This window comes from Trachurus trachurus, assembly GCF_905171665.1.
Source record: "Trachurus trachurus genome assembly, chromosome: 15".
NCBI classification, from domain to species: Eukaryota; Metazoa; Chordata; class Actinopteri; order Carangiformes; family Carangidae; genus Trachurus; species Trachurus trachurus.
In genome coordinates, this window is record NC_139906.1 from 23,739,226 (window position 1) to 23,759,063 (window position 19,838).

At 43.4% G+C, this 19,838-nt stretch overlaps 1 protein-coding gene across 1 annotated transcript; it reads right to left on the reverse strand.

Moving 5' to 3' along the window:
• Positions 1 to 1,774: 1,774 nt before the first annotated feature.
• On the reverse strand, positions 1,775 to 15,623 carry vit (vitrin; the record flags this gene model as incomplete). Its single annotated transcript, XM_083988441.1, has 22 exons — positions 15,548 to 15,623; positions 15,250 to 15,315; positions 14,633 to 14,789; positions 14,412 to 14,545; positions 14,254 to 14,331; positions 13,637 to 13,840; positions 12,566 to 12,604; positions 12,130 to 12,168; positions 11,998 to 12,048; positions 11,329 to 11,391; positions 10,741 to 10,803; positions 8,486 to 8,560; positions 8,050 to 8,115; positions 7,570 to 7,632; positions 6,245 to 6,307; positions 5,927 to 5,974; positions 5,339 to 5,410; positions 4,815 to 4,962; positions 4,626 to 4,729; positions 3,551 to 3,777; positions 2,953 to 3,466; positions 1,775 to 1,953 (listed from the first exon to the last, which is right to left on the reverse strand). The coding sequence occupies exons 1-22, from the start codon at positions 15,579 to 15,581 to the stop codon at positions 1,775 to 1,777; spliced, it is 2,487 nt and encodes an 828-aa protein (XP_083844567.1). The 5' UTR covers positions 15,582 to 15,623.
• Positions 15,624 to 19,838: the final 4,215 nt, after the last annotated feature.

Genomic DNA, 19,838 nt, shown 5'->3' on the forward strand with positions numbered 1-19,838 from the left:
TTTATATAGAAGTGGTCCAAGGTCAACTTCACTGTAATGTTCTGAAAAAATACTTGAGATCATTTGTTGATGCTGTAACTCAGAAGGAGCTTGTAACCATATTATTGAAACTTGGCTGGGTGGTGGATGTGTACAACCACAAGGCAGTAACTGGAGTTAAGCCTGTATTTGTTAACATTTTAACACGCTTTTCATTGGAATTAAAGGTACCTTTAATGAGTTATTAGCAGTTTATGTTAGTATCGTTAATCAGTATTAGCAGAGTCTGTTGTTACCTTCAATGAGCTATTAGCAGAGTCTGTTGCCAATGAACCCACACATATACATTGCATGACTTTGATGGCATCTATGATTATTCACAACAGACACTATATAACGATCTGCTCTGAAAGTGTGTTCAGATTTAACAGACTGTGATGCAAACATTTAGGAGAAATCAGACACTTAAAGTTCTCTTCATTTTCTTTATTTTATTAAAAATTGCAAAAAAAAATTGATCAATTATCTGAACATTATTAGCGAAAGGCTTTTAATATGCATATGTACAAACAGGACATAACGGAGAAAATCATAAATACTCTTTAAACAAACCAGAAATGCCTGCAATGTTAGAAGCAACCGTTCTATTAGAAAACAAGAGTGACGAGACACTGCTTTCATTCCTGAGAAGCAAGTCTAACATCTGCCGTCACTCTGTACAAAGATATACAAGCTCCTCTTTCCTCACTTCTCACACAAGTCCACTTCCTTCTTGCTGACTTGCACACGAGCCTCATTTACATACCAGCTCTGTTGTCACGGAGAGGAACTTTAACAATGTCCCTACTAACATATCTCTCCTATTAGGAAGATCAAAATGCACCATTTCTAAGAAAGTATATCCTCTTGACAGAGAATTGTATATAAAGCACCATATTATTAAGTTTATGAAGTATGTAAAGCCAAAAGAGGAAGTGCTAGGCATGCTTTAAATCTACATCTCTCTGCAAGCACCATATCCCAGTAAGGCAGTTTTATGTTTGTTAATCAGTCTGGCCCCACTTCCTAATAAGTCACCATCGGTGAAGTCTTGCTAAGTTGCATAATGCGAATAAATCATTTACTTTACTGACATTTTGAGTTGCCAAGCTGTTAAAGATTCCCTTTGGCTCCTCCAGCATGCCACTTGCTTTTTACGGCTTCTAGTTACAAATTCAATCAAGCAAATCTGCAGTTAGTAAACACTGACGAGTCATTGATAGATTGATCCAGATGCGCTACAGCTCCTCTCCAGAAGGTCAGAGGTCAAACAGTCCATTGGATGTCTGGATGATAAACTGACAAAAAGAAGAAGAGCTAAATAGGGATAAACATCATATAAATTACCTGAATTATCTTTTTAAAAAAGCTCTTATTTACGTTACAGAAGGTGACTTAATAAAAAGTGGTACCACTATTTTAAATGACTAGGAATGCTCTGTTCTTTTTATGGCACCAACAGACAACAGCCTGGCACTGCATGAGATGTCAGTACGTCACTGTGTATGCGAACCCTTTACTATTTTCTATTTTTATCATGTATGGGACCAAATGCTGATTCACTGGTTAAGATTTGATTTGTCCACGCCCACAATCCTCACCTAAATTCAAAACCCCTCCCTGCTCAAATACGGGGCGCTGCAGCCAATCCAGCACCACCATCTGGTTCAACAGTGAGTAAATTTACAATCAGCGTTCTGTTAAGACGGCCCCTCAAGATGTCCCTCTTTACACCTCCTCTCCACCCGTCCCTTCCTCAGTTTCTGGGCTGGGAGTTGAACTCCTGGCAGATGTTGTTGATGATCTTGGGTACAAATTTGTAGAGGTTGTCGAACTCGTCCACAAAGAAGGAGTGCTCCTTGTCGGGGTCTGTGGCGATGTACTCCAGCTCGTCCTGGGCTGCCCAGGCGATGCCGATGGAGTAGGCGATCACACCTGGGTCACAGGGAGAGACAGCAGATTACACACACACACACACACACACACACAGACCTGGCATGTGTTTGTTAGATCAGCATGAAACCTTGCTGTGGACTGACACCTCAGTGTGTAACTTTAAACAGCGTTCCCGTGGGGTCTTAAAAAGTCTTAAAAGCATTGAATTTATGAATTTGGAAATAATACCTTAAAATGACTAGAAAAAGTCTGGAATTTTGATATCTGGGTCTTAAAAGTTGTGCTGTATTTAACTTCTCCGTATTGCAAAGGTTTTTCATTTGTCAACCACGATTATTTCATAAATAAGAACGGCAGAACCCATCGCAGCCCTGAGGAAAATGGGAAGGGAAGAGAGGCTGGTGATTGAAAGAAGCAGATAAGCTATTTTATTTTTGACCAAATGTTCTTCTTGGTGACTAATAGTGGAATCCTACTGTAGAGCGTCATACAGTAAGATTTTGATATCATGATGCCTTACGATGCCGCAATCCCCTTCTTTCCTCCCTTCTTTCCCTTCTTCCTTCCTTCTTCTTCCTTCCTTGAACAAATCTGTTCCCTCCCTCCATCTTTCTTTCCTTCCCTTTTCCATTCCTTCTTTCCACAATCCCTTTTCCCTTCCTTCCTTCCTTCCTTGAACAAATCTGTTCCCTCCCTCCCTTCTTTCCTTCCTTCCTTCCCTTTGTCCTTACTTCTTCCTTCCTTTTTGATCCAATTGACCCAATCTGTTCCCCCCCTCCATCTATCTTTCATTCCTTTTTCCCTTCCTTCTTTCCTCCCATCTTTCCCTTTGTCCTTCCTTCATTCCTTCTTTCCCTTCATCCTTCCTTCCTTCCTTGACCCAGGAGGACAAGAGGAGGGTTAAAGTGTTAAGCAGCTAAAAAACGAGTTTTAGATGATTACTTTTGAGCTTGTTCAGTGAAGATTTATAGCCTAAAAGTGAGTTCACAGTCAGTGATTTACTGCTTCTTTTTCACAGTGTTGTGGTCGACCTCTCACCTTGACGATGGACAGCCAGTGCAGGCGCCCTGACGTCATCATAGGAGCGGCCGTCTGTGATGACGATCATGATCTTGCGTTTGTTGGGTTTGGATTTGCTGAAGAGCTGCTCTGCGGCGAAGGTGATGGCAGCGCCGGTGCTGGTCCCTCCACTCCAGTAGTTGATGCGTTTGATGGCGTTCAGCAGCTCGGCCTTGTGGTTGTACTGGCCGAAGGCGAACTCCAGCCTCTGCTCGTAGGTGTACTGCACGGCCCCCACCCGGGTGTCCGTGTCAGAGATCTCAAACTCCCGGGTGACGTTTGCCACAAACTGCAGCACGGTGCGGAAGTTGCCCGTCCCCACGCTGCTGGAGCCGTCGATGACGAAGGCGATGTCGTTGGCGTTGAGGCAGGTTTTGCTGCACACCAAGCGGTCTGTGTCACACACTCTCTTCACCAGGGGCTGCACGGTTTTCCTCAGGGCAAACCAGCTGGTCACGGGCAGAGAGTAGAAGCCGTTTGTTCGACACACAGCCTGCAGGAGGAAGGAAGGACACACTGAGTTTCACACTGGCGTCTCCTCATGAAGCACTGTCACACCTCTGTGATAATACTCCACCTTGTCAACAAAATTGGCCTCAACCAGGTTTTGTTTCTCATTGTCATCAGGGCCCTCGATGGTGACAAAGAAGATGTTGATGCCAGACTCCCGAGCGAGTCGAGACGCCTCCTCCACCTTGTCTGTGGGCCAGCCGTCCACCAGCACCACGGCCACGTTGGGGGCTCCTCCTCGGTTTCCATTGGCATCGCTGAAGTACTGCTTGTTGATGTAGGAGAGGGCCTTTCCTGTCAGGACAGCAGAGGGCAGCAGGGAGATGGTTAAACTCCTTCAAAGGAGTCAGTGGTTAAAGCACAGACATGAACTGAAGACATGCAGGAGGAGCAAAGTGGCTCAGTTATTCACAAAGTTGTTACTCAACATATGAACAAAAATAAACACCGACTGTAAAATATGAAAGGAAAAAAAAGACATACGATAATGTTTATTTTAAAAGTGCTTATTATACACATTCAGTGAAATTAGATGTTTTTCCTGTCCAGCACAGACACACAGACGCATCCTCCTAAGAAATACTGTATGCCACATAAAACATTATGTTGCTGCCTGCATTTAAATGCTTTCACAAAAATCGTGCTATTGTATCATTTATTGTGTCATAGGATTGTTGGTGGTCTAAACAATGTCAGAGCAGAAGCGACTCTGTTGGGGGACTATAGAGGATTTTACAGCCACTGACTCTGTTGTATGATTAGAAAGCGCCTCTGGGCAAACACAAATAACACATATTTGTATCAGCATGCAAAATTTAGCAAGTCATAAAGACATATGTGGCAGCGGGTGCATGCTGACGCACTACCCGATGCAGAAAAACAGCACTTGCCCTCTGAAAGGCAGCCCCCATGGGCTGGTAAAAACCAAGAGCTGTTTGGTCAGAGCAGAGGAAAAACAGGGCTTACAGAAGCAGCACTGTAATTTAGCTAGCAGTGTCTCGCAGCAAATTTAGATTTAATTCTATCCTAGCATGTGAAAATGTGCCTGGGTAGTAAACCATGCGATAATTGCACCCCTTTCCCTTTCACACTTGTGTTTCGAGGCATTTACAGTAGCTGGCAGCAAACAGCGGGTCACTCACCCACATTAGAAAGGCCTCCCTTCTGCACAATCTTATCTATGGCGGACTTCAGCTCTCTGGAGTTGGAGTGACCCCTCAGACTGATCTCAGTCACAGGGTCATCCCTGCAGACAAAACAAGAGGCAGTCTCATTACGTTTCCCTGCTTAAAAAATGGTATGTAATAACACAACAAGAGAAGTGAGGTTACCCATATTGGATGATGCCCATCATGGGACCGGCCATGCCCACGTTGATGGTTTGAGCCACCTCAGCCAGGAAGTCCTTCTGGATCTTAAAACGCCGCTTCCCAATGCTCCAGCTGCCGTCCATCAAGAAGGCCAGGTCCACCTTACAATCTGCAGAGACAGCACACACCACAAGGTGTCTGCAGGTTGGCTTCTGTGTGTTGCTAATTTATGCATTTGTTGAAGCCATAAGAAGTATGGTATGGTAAGTGAAGTCTGGACTATTGCATCTTTAACGCAGCAAAGCTCAAAGACAGAGTGTGGAGTTTTGTGAGTGTGTTGTTGAAGTACTTGGGTGATATTCCAGTGGCGTCATGCTCCTCCACTTGGGTTAAATTTAAACAATACAAAGATGGACTGATATCCATTTAGCTCTTTTTGAAACACACAGTTCCAGCGTGTTAATGGAAACGATTTCACAGGGTACCTTTAATAGGGAAACATAAATTCTACACACAGTATTTTGATATTTGGATGTGTGACGTACTTGTGTTTCCCTGTGACACAGGCTCAGGGGCTCTTGGTAGGCCTACTGGTTCTTGCTCCTTCAAAGTGAAACCTGAAATTTGTGAAATGCATCTTTAAAGCAGAAATTAGGTAATCTGGACATTTTTAGGCATCATTCTGTAAAGTAAGAAAAATTTCACTGGACATCTCTTGACCTTTTCAGTTTTCATATGCCATGGTGGACAGAAAATTAAAATTAAAGTGGTTTATGTATCAACATGAAACTACACCCTCTACCCTTGCTACAAATCAGGAGAAAAAATTAACATTGGCATAAGCAACTTGAAAGAGTTTTGCAGCTGCCCACTTTGCAACTTTCCAAACGTCAGTCGGTATTTGTTGTGGCAAAAGTTATGGCAAACAGGAACTGATTTTACCCTCAAGCAACCATCCCATTTGGCTTTACCTCACTTAAATCCCTTCAATTACAGGCTGAACAGAAACCCACACGTTTTCCTTGGATAGCCTCGGTTTGGTTGGTACTTACAGTCAGAAATGAAGAGTTACTGGCAAAGTGTCTCTTTGGGGGGCCAGATAAAGGGGCATATTGCAGCGCAAGCGCTCTTACCTGATTCATAAATGTTTGCTTCTGGTTTCCAGGCATCCACTGGCTCCACTGCGTAGATAATATCATACAAGCTCAGCGTTAGCACATTACTACACAAAGCAGCAAGTGGCCTAACTACCAATGGTCACCATGGTAGCTATGCAAACGGTTAGATTTGATCATAATTTCAAAACAATGCAACTTTTTTGTAAGCTCTAGTCATTATTAGAAAGCTAAGGCAGCTGGTGAGAATATAAATAAATGGATCCCTTGATAGATGTCCAAGGTGACCTCCCTGGATACAAACAGGTGTCTGCAGCCATGGTGACCACTGCTCACCTCTAGTGTGGGTTGTATCCAGTGGCGTCTTACGGTTGACATCTGAGTCACTGGATCTGGGTGCTAAAAGTAAAGACACTATCAGTGATAAAACACTGTGACACGCGACACGTGAAACAAATGTTAACATACCCTGGAGGTTAGAGCCGGCTCCCATTGACTGCAAGTTTCATTTAACTGGATGTGTGGTGGGATTTTTGTGGTGCAGGGTTGAAATTGTGCAACCACTTGGTTTTCCATATCGTATCCGTTCTGCTTAGATTGGATTCTCTACCGTGTCATCAAACACATGGCACCACGGCCTATAATCTGCTCTTTGCATGTCCTTTTTCTGTCTTGTCTGTCAGCCATATTGTAGTGGTTTGCATTTTTTCAGTGTGAAGGCTGGACTAAAAACAAACCAAATGTCTTTTCCCTCCAAAGTCATTCAATGAATGATTTTGAGAAATGCAGCTGTTTCTTGCAGAAAGTCACATGAGAAGTTCAATAGCAATCTCATGTCTGTGTATCACCTGCAGATGGTTAGCATGGCTTAGCATGATAACGTGAACCATAGAGGAAGAGCTATGGTCAGCACCTCTACTCAGTCTGCACACGCCATCTTATGACTTGAATTTCAATTGTTTTTGACAAACACTATTCCCCAACCCAAAGCACATTTTTACATATCAAATGTTTAACTGCACCGAATAAGGTATCTATGACCAAAATATTTAATCTCCACACTCCTGTAAGCATCTTGTGTAGAGGCAAACAGAGGAGCAGCCCTTCGCTAAAGTTGCTGCAGCTGCTAACATGCCACTGTTTGTGTTAACATTGTGTAAAGATAACTGACAACCCCTTTGTATTTCTTAAGAAAATGTGTACAAAACCCAAAGTAAATACAATAATCTGCAACTTTCAAAACAAGCTGGCTGTTTCCCACTGTCTTTGTGCTAAGCAACTCTTCCCTCCAGTCAGGCAATCAGTCAAGTATATTTACCATGCTGTTGAACTATTCCTTTAAGTGCCATGGCCCAATATTCAACTAGTTTTTATGGATACATTCTAATCATTATTTGTTGGGGCACATTGTCATAAATCTGCATTACAATATAAAGGTTGGATAAAGAGACAAAGACAAATCAAGGGGCAAAATGACACAAACAATTTCATTTAAACACTAAATGAAACAGCAAGAGAAATAAAACAGGAACATCAGATTGTGGTCATGTCTGGAAACATGTAGGGAAAAAAGAGGTTTACATCTGAACACAATCCACATACAGCCTGGACCCCAGGACCTGTTAGTTCCCAGTGCTATTAGAGAATAGGAAAACACTTACGGTACGGTCCAAAGTTATAATACCAGCGCTCAAACTCTGAGATATCAGGCCTGTGATCGGGAGCTAGAGGAGGATGTTTTGAAACCTGTTAGTTCCCACAATGAACTTCAGAGAGACAAGCACCAATTTCCATGGGTGTGATTGGTCACATGTGTTTCCCAACCAATCCCACACCAGTGAAAACAATGGCTTTGTGTAGAATCACCAGACTCCCTCTCTCGCATGCCAAAACTACATTATGTTAACTTCTTCCACATATGGCAGGCAGATGGCATGTAAACACAGTGTCCTCAGAGAGAGTGCATGTACGTACATATGGCCCCAATTCAACACATATACAGTACATGGTCTGTAGATACCAAACTGTATCAATCATGCACATGCAACTTGAATGGATATAGGTGTAGTAACCTTCCACTGTGAATGGGGGCGGTACAGACCAATTTGTCTCGTGCTTGTCTTTGAAGGAGGTTGGCTTACCTGTAATCTCAGGTGTGTCAGTCTCGCTCCATGTGTATCCTGAGTCTGGAACTGCATAACTAATATCTGGATGCACAGCAGAGAAGGTGGAGGCATCAGCAACTACAAGGGTTAACTTTAGGGTGCTGAAATTAAATGCTTTCAAAGTAGATCCTCTCCAATTTACTCTAATCGATGCCCACAGGCAGAACACACTCTTCCAAATAGTTTCTGACTATCAGGGAGAATTAATGAACTATTCCTGAGGCCTCATTGTTGGCATCTGATCAATACATTAAAAGCTCATATTAAGTGAAACCTGGAATGCTTTTAGAAGAGAAAACCTGTCGTTGCAAATCTTTAAGCCATATAAGATTCACCTTAATTCGTTAGAACATTAATCACATCCCTTTGTGTTAATGATTTGTTAAAAGACCAATGAGCAATTCTTGGATACCTGCTGGTCGTCGAGCTCCAGGGAACCAATCAGGGCGAGGGAAGGAGGGGGGCGCCCAATCCCTTCTGGGAAAAGCTGTGCAGGGGAAGATTAGAAAGCTGCGTTCAGGACAAGCACCAAGGAGAATCATACTTGTGACCTCCACTCAACCTGCCACGTTGTTGATGGGGTATGCACAAGATGTTCAGCCTTGAGACAAACGCTGAACATACAATCGACTACAGGTTGTTTGTTTTTCTACTTGCATTTTAAAAAGACAAAGGAAAGGTCAATTCTCTGAGACGATGTGAATGTGCTTCCACCTTTACTGTTTTCTACCTGCTGCAGCCAGACTCCATTTTTAGTTTAATCGACCAGACTGGTTAATTGAAACGTGGCTGAACTGCAGAAGCCCAAACAGCTGAGCAAAACCATAACAGTGCATTGCATCTGTCTAAACTGGCTGAGCCATGACAACACACTTCAGTTAACCCCTCCCTGCGGTGGACGGGTCGCTTACACAAACACACAGCCTGTGCTCTGAGGTTCCCATCGAGTGGCAGCTACAGCGAGCAGGGTCTTTGTTGACTGGGACGGGCTGGAAGAGCCCAGCCAGTCGTCCAGTGAAGCGTGGGAGTATTATTCTAAAGTTGGTGTCAAACCAGGGACAGTGTAGATAGTAGGACGCAGAGATTAGTCTAATCTGCTGCTGGTCAAAGGCGCAGCACCATAGAGCAGACAGCCGTGTTGTTTTATTTCTGATGAAACAGGTGCTTTAAAAGGATTGAGTTTAACTCTCCCAATCATAGCCACTTCGGTGGTCACTGCGGCCATAAGGTCACACCGAACACAGGGATACTGATCCTCACCTTGGGTTGTAGCTTAGGCTTCAAAGTGATGGCAGTTTCTCTGAAATTTATATCAACTTAAAATTTGTATTCTAACAACAACACTTTATCATCTAGCTTTTATGGCTATTTCTTATTATTACACATTAGACAGTGTACAAGTTATAGAAAAAAACCCAAGACAAGACGAATCAGAATGACACAGAGACCCAGCGATCAGACAAACCTTTCATAGGCTCTGTGGTTGTCAGGTAGGATCATCTCATCACAAATGTGAGGCTAAACTGCATCGTAACATTTCCAGAAAGCTCAGCAATAACTTCGAACATCTGTTTGGGGTAGCTGAGTGGCAAAGCAACAGGGGATAAAACCCTTTAACTCATAAATCAGAGGTCAGGACACTAAAATCTCTAAGCATTGACTGTGCTGGTGTGTCCTTGAGAGAGACACTGAATCGCTGCTGGCTCTGGGGGCGCTGCAATGCAGCTGATCCTGACCTGTGACCTCTGACCTAAGACATGAAGAATTTCCCTGAGGCGATCAATAAAGTATCACATAATTATCCACAAGACGCAGATCTGAGTGGCTGTTCTCAGCACTGATATCTCTACAGTATTGAGCCAGTCAGATAAATGATGCACTGGTTCGGAGCAGCTCACACTGCATTTCAGGAATCCTATCATACAATCAAGCATCACTTTCACGGATATGTGACTGTCTTATTTTAGCGATGCTGCATGGTTTCGCATTCCACAGAAGCAAAAACAGAGACGCATTCCTCAGTAAGCCAAACTTCGCCTGGTTTGAATGGCGAGAGCTTTCTATTCCTGACAGGACCCAGATCCTCCAGCGCTGCGGACTGGATGGAGCGTCTCTCTGGGAGCAGCTCAGGGCCACTTGGTGCTGCTGCTGCTGCTGCTGCTGCTTTCATCTCATTCTCAGCAAGCTTTTACGAGGGAGGGGAAGAGGCCAGACCAGATGGGATCTGTCATAAGATGTTATTACAGTACTGACAGAGCGCGTTTCTCATCGTGGCCTTATCTAAAAGAGAAAGTTGAGAGCTCTTTGCTCTCTCAGAAATAGTGGAGATATGGAACAAGATGAATTCTGGATAACAATGTCACATCATCCCTCATCTTTGAGGCATATCAACATACTTACTGCTCCTTTCTTTCACATTCATAGGCCCCAGTGAAAGCCGAGCATCTTCTTGTGTTTCCGCCTGTCATTTATAGACGGCTGACTACGCATTGAACCACAGCATCCCACAGAAGGTAAAGATTAGTGCAGCTGTATAAAACATTTCAGCCAGGGTTTTATTGCCCCAGTGTCCCCCCTGTTTGATCAGACCCATCTACTTCTCTACGTCAGTGAGTGTCTTTACTTGTGCAGTTTTGAGGACTCCCCCCAGGATCTGGCGATACTTACCGGGGTTGGACTGGCTCATGGTTGGAGTTCGCTCGGGTGGAGCTGGCTGAACCCTGTTAAAAGCTGTTTGTAGCAATGAGAAACAGGCAGATAGGAATAGAGAGGAAAAAGAGAAAGAAAAGGGGCAGAAGAGAGCTTCAGGCTTGGGGCTACATCCATAAATCAAGCCCAGCTGTTTTGCTTTGAGGGAAGCTGAAGGCATTTTCTCCGCAGCATGATATCAAAAACAAACGGATATATGCTGGGTGTGTTTACAGGCCGTAACTGGGCTTCATTTGCCTCTTTTCATCTTGGAAAATGAAAACATGAATAAGAGGCATGTGCCTGATGACAGAGAACAGCGATCATCATGAGAGGAATGTGAAATGGATTAGTAGCGACCCTGTGGTGATCACAGGGGCTTATGGGTGTGGACACAAGGGTCAGACTTACAGCGGCTACGTCTCCTGGATTCTTGTTCCAACAAAGACATCTGTCCCCCCCTCCTGCCCTTGACCTGCATTCCCTCTAAGACCCCCTCATCTGCCTGGTTGTTTTTCTGTGTGTGAGTGTGTGTGTGAGTGTGTGTGAATTAATGATGAGGCTGACCTGGGCCTACTGGAGAGGAGAGCTGTCTCCTGATAGCCGACCCTGCCTCTGGTCTGCGCAGACCTGGGACCAAAGTATGGAAAACAATACAATTATGAGACAACATAATAACATTCATCACATTATCTTCACTGGCAGATGAAAAACGAATATATTATCTTCTAGTTGATGATATTCTTAACACATTTCACAGTGATATACAGTAATGTCTTCATTTTGTGATGGCAGACACTTGAGAAGACATGTGGAACAAAACTATGAATCAGATCTTTGCAGCAAAATGTGATCAGTGACAGCTTTATGATTGACAGCTATTGTGGATAGATTCAGGGACCACACAAGGAGGAGGAGGAGGAAGAGGAGAACTGAGACTATGTTTTCACTCTTCAGTCCAGACTGTATCTCAACAGATAATAAATGCATGATGGTGAATACAGTTGAATCTTGCATTTGAGTGATGTTACAGTTTAAAGAGAAGTTGGGCTTCTCCAGAGCGTTCTGATCCGGCCCTGTGTTATGTTAGCAGACTGTGCAGAAACAGAACAGATGCCATGCAGAGTTTGTGTGTATGAGTGCAGTAAAATGAGAAAGGAAAAGCAGAGGAGACAATATCTGGCAAATGAACAGTTAAAATGAAAAAGGACACATGAAGATCAGAGCTTGGTTTACCTGCATTGGTTCGGTGTGGGAATCTATTCGGATAGGCACTTCCTCTGAATACTTTGAAGAAATGCCATGGTTTAGTTCAACGTGCAGAGCTGTATTCGATGTAAAGGACTTTCCAAGAGATTATTGACATACCTTGGCCGGGACCCTTTCCTTGACCATTTTGTGACTGTCCTATACCAATAACACAATGTGGGCAAATTTAGACAAAAATCTTGATTTATATAAGTTACATAAGTTTTGGTTTAAGCATTAACCAGTAGCCCAGGTCATGGATTTACTGTTTTAAGTTTTTTTTTTCACTTAAAACAATCAAACTGAACCGATTTATTCAAATACACAAGTTGTGCCTCGGATTGTGACAAACTTGCTTTGAAAACAGGACCAGCCACCCCTTTAATATAGAATACATACTGAACCCTGATGCACACTACCCCCAGAGGACTAACATGAAGCAAACACCCCCACATACTCCTGCACACCTCAAGTGTTAAGCAACACCGCAGCACCCGTTTATGCCACCCAAAGACAAAAGAACATTGTTGACCCCTGTTTGTGTCGCTTCACTTACTTGCAGCTGCCACAGAGGAAAGGTACGGGTGACTGCTGCCTAGATGGAAGAAAAAGACAGAGTGCCAATATAGAAAGGAGAGAGGTAATGTTACAGATAATGAAGGAGACAGAAATGGTTGGGAGCTTGTCCGGCACACAGCCCATCTCATTTACACACATACCTTAAGATACTGCAGCATTGTCTACTCCCTGTAGCTGCGTTTCTACCCAAAACGGGGCAGATGATAACGGTCTGATAATGTACTGGTTTAATAAGGGTGACGAAAGGTCTGGTGATCACGCATACAGTTAAACCAGTCAGGCGAGCAACCCAACAGCAACGAACAAACTTCATCACAGAGCGTCTGTAATTTGTTATAATTGCAGCTGTGACTTGTAATTACCAGCCATGATTTTACCAGCCACAATCATTTATCTTCATCACTCTTCTCCGTGGGTTCATTCACACACAAATGAACACTTGTTCTGACAGAATAAAAATGCTGCCGATGTTGTTAGTGACATTAGCGAGGCGGCATGCTGGCTGCACACCGCAAAAACTCAAAATCTTTTCAAGAATGTCTTATTTCTTGTCAAAATGTCTCATTTCTAGTCAAAACTAATCTCTTTCCACTTAAAATAAGACTCATGACCTAAAAATGAACTTGTTTTTAGATCATTTTCATTTCACATTTTTGTGCTTGTAATAAGAAAGAAAAACTTGTTCCACTATCAGATTTTTCTACTTATTTCAAGTGAAAAAATGCTACCTTTTATGTGATGAGTCTTATTTTAAGTATAATGAGATTATAATGAGATTTGTTTTGACTAGAAATAACATTTTGACTAGAAATAACATTTTGACTAGAAATAAGACAAATATTCTTGGTAAGATACTTGAGTTTTTGCAGTGCAGTGGATCTTCTGTGTGGATCAGTGTTATTGGATCATTAACAGCAGCCTGCATCCAAGTAAACACACAATCCTCTACATAACATACATGGATCCATTGCCTTAGAGGAAAGATTTGGCTGTTTGTACATGTATGTATGAGTAAAAAAAGAAAAGAAAAAAAGGATGTTGAAATCACCTGCGTCTCTGACTTTGTGCAGAGCAGCTCGAGCTTTGGCAGTGGTGGGTGGTGGTGGAGGTGCTGTGGTGGTGGGGGCCAGTGTGGTGGTGGTGGTGGTGGTGGCCGTGGTGGTGGGTTCAGGTGTTGTAGTCGTGGTGGGTTCCGGTGCGGTTGTCGCGGGCAGCACCGTGGTAACCACAGGGGATTTGGCCTCCTTTTGACCTGCGAGGAGACGACAGGTGGAGGCGGACGTGCAGAAGATGAATGGACGGGGAGGAAAGGAGCGTCTCCAGTAACTGCTGTGTCGTAATGCATTCTTGACATTCTTCAATAGACTACAGTGAAGCGACTCCTCGTTCAACCTGGGCGAAGTTCAGCACGCCAGAGTTCAGTGCAGGGACGACTGTCTGAAAGACGGTGATGTCTAGATCTGGCTCACCTATCCCTGATTTCAGAGTTGTGTTATTGGTCTGTTTTGAAATAACAATTATATGCTGTCTACACATGCAAAGACTTAATCCAATAAGTACCAAGATGTCTAACAAATGCTTCACTGGATGCTAATTAGAAATGTCCTGTCATTGTGAAACACTGTCACTTAAAGGATAAAAGATAAAAAATAATCCTCCTCTCACTTGTCTTCACGTAGGTTGGTCTTGAGGGGACGTAGTCCAGGGTAGACGGGTAGATGACTCCTTTCTTGGGCTTCCCCACTGAAACACAACAGAGCCATCTGTTGGTTAGGGAGCTACTTCTACAGAACGGTGCTCAACATCGTTGACCTCATTACTACCTGAGACGACAAACGACTCCCTCCACTTCGGCAGCGACAGAGAGCGCACCCCGTTGGAGTTGCTGCCTTTGTAGATGCTCTGTCCTGCCATCTTCCTCACGATCACCTTTCCACCCGTGTTGGTGATGACGCCGCTTTGGGAACAGAATTTTTTACATCAGATCAAATCTTTAAGAGACTCACACAAGCTTTATAGTCTCACCCATCTCTCCACCCTTTACCTGTGAATAGCTGCATTGCAGATGCTGGAGATGGAGGCGAACACTCCTGTGCCGTAGACTTGCTGTTTAGTCTCCTTACAGTGTGCAGGACATCTGACTATGAACTCTGGGAGGTTGATCTTTCCCGCTCTGACATCGCACTCTATGTCTGGGACAGCTGAGGAAGAATCAGGGAAGAAGAGCAACGTGATTCAGAGTGAGACAAGTTAATGTTGATATTAAGAGCTGCATACACACAGTTATGACACTTACTTAAATATGCATACACACAGTTATGACACTTACTTAAATATGAACAGTCAAAAGCAAGCAATCCCATAATATCCCTTTAGACATTGTTTTTTCACTATTTTCTGGGATTTTATTAATGAATCTACCACATTATCAGCAGATTCTGTGTAACAGTACAGAGAAATTAAAGTATATTGGCTTGGCAATTCATTTTCCTCCACAGTCAAAATAGTATTATGGTTTTATATATTATAATATTATAATATAATATCTCTCGAATTACTTGGTTTTCATCTTCTGCATAAATATCACAAGTGTTTGTATTATGGTTTTAAAGAATACTGGGACTGACAGAGATTAAAGGCTTGCATGTTGATGATGTCTACCTTGCTTTGGTTTCTTGTTCTTTGATCCGTTAGGCTTGGCCCAGCAAGCGCAGGACAGGAGGAGCGCTATGGGTGAGGCAGACGGAGTTTCACATAATAGCAGACAAAGTAACATAATCATCAGCATGTTTACTGTACACACCAGACTCCCCCGCTGCCGTCTGATGGTGTGGACATAGAGAAAATTGATTGTGAAGGAGACAGCAGCCAGAGTATTTTGGAAACCTGGCACATTGTAGTCAGGGCTGATATATTTTAAAGCAGCGTGCTCCTGCAGAGACACAGACGGGCTGCTCACCCAGGCAGATGGCAGTGAGTGATGCTCTGATCATGATGGGTGGTGTGCTGGTTCAGCAGGTCGGCCAGATGTCCTTGTACAACCTCAGAGAGAGAGAGAGAGAGCAAAATTTTCATTGTCATCTCATGAAACTCTTTTCCTGTTTCCTGCTTTCTTGCTTAAAAGTAATGCTGGACGTTTTTTTGAGTGTGACAAGTGTTGCAGAACCAACTGGAGGCAAGACAGAGTAAACTTGTGCCACTGAGATACACTTTCCAGAGATTGTTGGATAAACAGCAGGCAGAGAAACACACAAAGAGCTGCATGAGTCACATAGTCAATGTGACCAATAAGTGTTTTTAGTAACACGTGTCACCTTGATTGTATTTCACTTTGGGTCAATGTGTCTTGTTCCACTTGAGTCATAAAGCACCGAAGGGAGTTTCTTCAGAAGTTCAACAGTAAACATCTGAGCTCTGAGACAAAACTGTATGTCAATGTCCTCCCACTAATATCTGTGGACCTGCGGAGTCAGACTCAATTAGAGAGCACACACAGACGTAATTTAATGCGTAAGGAACGGGAAACTGGGTCAGATGGGCCCTTTGTTTGACACCAACAACCACATCAAACTGGGTCTGAGTTTGAAATACCGTCTATTTACAGTAGACAGACCATATCTCTCTCTGTCTGTCAAAGGTTATACCCATGTTACCGTAGGACATGAATCAAAGTTGAAGCCTGTGTTAACAAGAACACAAGAAGGTCGGTGACTGTGAGACGTCATTCCAGGTCTGTTGGGGTAATGACAACACTGCTGAGAACTAGATCAGCTCAGTCTGAGGCTTATTACAGAGGATGAACAACCACGAGAGCTGCCTCGGTCCCCGCTGGGGGACGCAGCTCCTGGCTGGGGAGGTGATGACTGAGGCCTCACTATAAACAGAGGAATGCTGCACCACCCACGAGGGCGGCGTCATGTCACTGTCACTGCCGCCGCGCACCAGAAGGTTCAGGCTGATCAAGTGCAAACATGTGATCATACAGCGACCTCTGCAACGGGGTCTGATGTGATGCACTTCTGACTGACATTTACACCTCCAGGCTGAAAGTTACATGACGACATGACATCAATAAACATGAAGCTGGCTGAAGCCGCGGCCAGCAGCTGGGAAGCTGAGCTTGGCATAATGCTAAACAAAGGTTGAGTTATTCCGCACTAAGGCTTTCTGCTTATTAAGCTGATGAAATCAGTCATTTCAAAATAAAAGCTCAGGCAACCAGATGAAAAAGAATTATTCCATGACAAGTATGAATGAGTACAACACAGCCAAAGTCATTTAGAAAAAAAAAACATCTTGGAAAGAAGAAGAGCGTTTGTAGGATTAAATAATTAACATGTTATGACTTGTTTGTTTCATCTGCACAAAAACTGAAGTGAACTGAACCAGAGAGTTGGGAGTGTGTTGCTTGGAAGTCACAAACAAACAGTCTTTTTCCTCCCAGCTTCAGAGGTGCTGGTGGGAAATTTTTACCTTTAAATGAGGCCAAGTTGGCTGTTTCTAGTCTTTACACTGCGCTGCACTTCAGACATGAGAGAGACGACTCGATCTTCTCTTCCAACTCTCGGCAAAAAAAGCAAAAATACTTTTTCCGAAGTATTCCTTAAAAAAAAATCAAGGGTGAATCACAAACAGTCTCCTAAACAATAGTATCCTGTTCAGCATCATCTTCACATTTAAAGCACCACAATTCTGCTGGTAGACATTAGTGTGTGGTTTAATGATGTAACTTAGTGGGATTTTTGGATTACCTCTATTTCCAAACACAATTCTCTATTGTACCTTCAAACTTAGGTTTAAACAAGATAATTTCTCATGGTAGCTTTATGAATACACACAGCAAACATACTTATCATGCTAAGATAAAGATGAATACAGCAGCCATTGGTGGTGATAATGTAGGACATTTTTATCTGACATTCATGAGCACTGACACGATTTTTTCCACCGTGTTGTGCTTTGACAGGCAGCGAGATCACTGCTGCACACTCAGGACTACAATTTGTCCTCGCGGGGGAAGAAAGCTGAGGTTGGGAACAAGCTGGGACAGATATATACGTCTACAGTACAGGAGTCAGACCTGCAGCATAGGAGAGGTGAGTCAGCGCGCTTCACTGGAGAAAGCAAACTACAACAGTGATCTGTCATTCACCTGCGAGGAAGTCTTAAAACCGTGAACACCATATTCCCCCGTCAGAGGGCCGGACTGCAAAAGAAGTCTTTGTTCTCAGCGACACTGAGGAGTCTTTTAAGAGCAGCCTGACATTACTGTAGGAAAAACTGAAGTGTGAAACAAAAGACAATAATTTCAAGACGTCTTCATTTGTGTCTCAGCTTGAGCCTCTAAATGCCTCCTGCTACAAATGAAATGCAGAGCAAATGATATCCTTTGACTAACACTGTGGGGAGTTTCCTGTACAGTAGAGGGAACACACACACCCACACACCCACACATACACGCACACATTCAACCAAAGTAACCGAAAATAAACAGAGATCTGGGATAACTTATCACATGCTCAGATGGCTTTGGAGAATGTGAGGGCTTTCAGACTCACCACTTACCACCTCCATGAATCACAGACAGGGCGGGTTATTTACTGTGTGGGTATTGTATAGTTTGCATACACCTGTGTTAAACATGAGATGAAATGTGGGTCATACCTATAGCACATCAGCTTCAGCTGTCCTCTGTGGTGGAATCAGCTTTATTTTACACCACACTGAGCATCTCAAACATCTAATTTCAACAGGGTGTGGACACAAATAGAACAAACCGACAACATGCCGGGAGTTAACCCTGAGAAAGTGTATAAAAGTGATTCCACAGCAGAGGATGAAAGGCTTTTTTTCTCCTTCTTCTTCTGCAGGGACCTCAGTCACTTTGTGGAGACCCCAGCAGCTCAGACGGGTCACATAGTTTCAGGAATTAAAACGCAACTCAATTCTCACTAGAGCGTGGATTACACACACACAATACAATGTTAACTGGGATTACACAGGGCCTGGCTGTTTGGCACAAAGAAGCCCACAGTGAAATGAACATTTTCAACTACTTTTTCTGGTGCACAAACACCAGCAATTTGATAATGCAGAGGTGAGAATCCCACCTGGAAGGAGTGTCACAGGTATACATACAGGGGCAAACAGGATGTGCAGTAGCAGCCGGCTGCATCTATTTCAAAGGCCAGCGCACAGTGGGTTCTCCACGCATGTAGACCACACACACCTGTGACTGCTGCACCACAGTCTGAGAGGTGCTTCAGAGCAGTTTGAAATAATCACTGATAATCGACTGAAAAATCCACATTTTTAACCCCAGAACAGCTTCATGTGTTTCCAGCTCTCTGCATTTCAGCAACACACACACACACATGCACACATACACACATTCCTTATGCGAGGTGGCCAATGTAAATGCAACGAGGCAAAGAACCAAAGGGGACTGAGGCTGATTTGAGTATCATAACCGGCTGTGAGTTTTGTCTCACCATGCTCCAGAGAGATGGTATGCCTGCTGAAGTGAGATGGTTGTTTGCACACTCCCTGTGCCAGAGAGTGTCAAATCCCAGCTTTCACAGGTGTAAGAATGGTACTGTAAGCACAGCAGATGTGCCAAGTGTTGTAACAAGCCAACGAAAGAACCACTGCAGAGATCAGACACCGCAGAGCCAACATGTCTCTACAAGGTCAGTTCTATAGCCTCTTGCTGCTGCTGGGACACTATTTGTTTATCAAGCACAGAACAGGCTGAATTGCTTTAATTCTTGGCACCGGTTTCAAGTGCAAGCCAGAGCCTGTAGTCTGCTGCTGGACATACTGTAGAGGGACCACCTGTGCTTAATCAGAGTCCTTCAGACCATGCACTAATGTGAGGGAGAATACACAGAGAAATGTCAAACATAATGTTCAAGAAATTAAAGTAAAAAAAAAAAAAAAAGAAAGGTGAGGAATTCAGCTCCAGGGCTTGTTGCTTATTACTCTTGGGAAATGAGTCATTTCAAAATAAAGGCTCAGGCAACATGGTGGAAAAGATGGATTATTTTCCACAGATCACCCAAAAAATAAAAAATAAAAATAAAAAAATAGTACAGTATGAATGATTATGACAAGGCCAGATTCATTCTGCGAAAAAAAGAAGAAGAAAAAACTCACTTAGGGAAAGAGGAAGGTGCTGTTTACTAAAAGAGAGAAAAGGAGAAAATAAACAGAAAGTTGAACAAACACTGAATTTAAGCAACAGTGGCTTG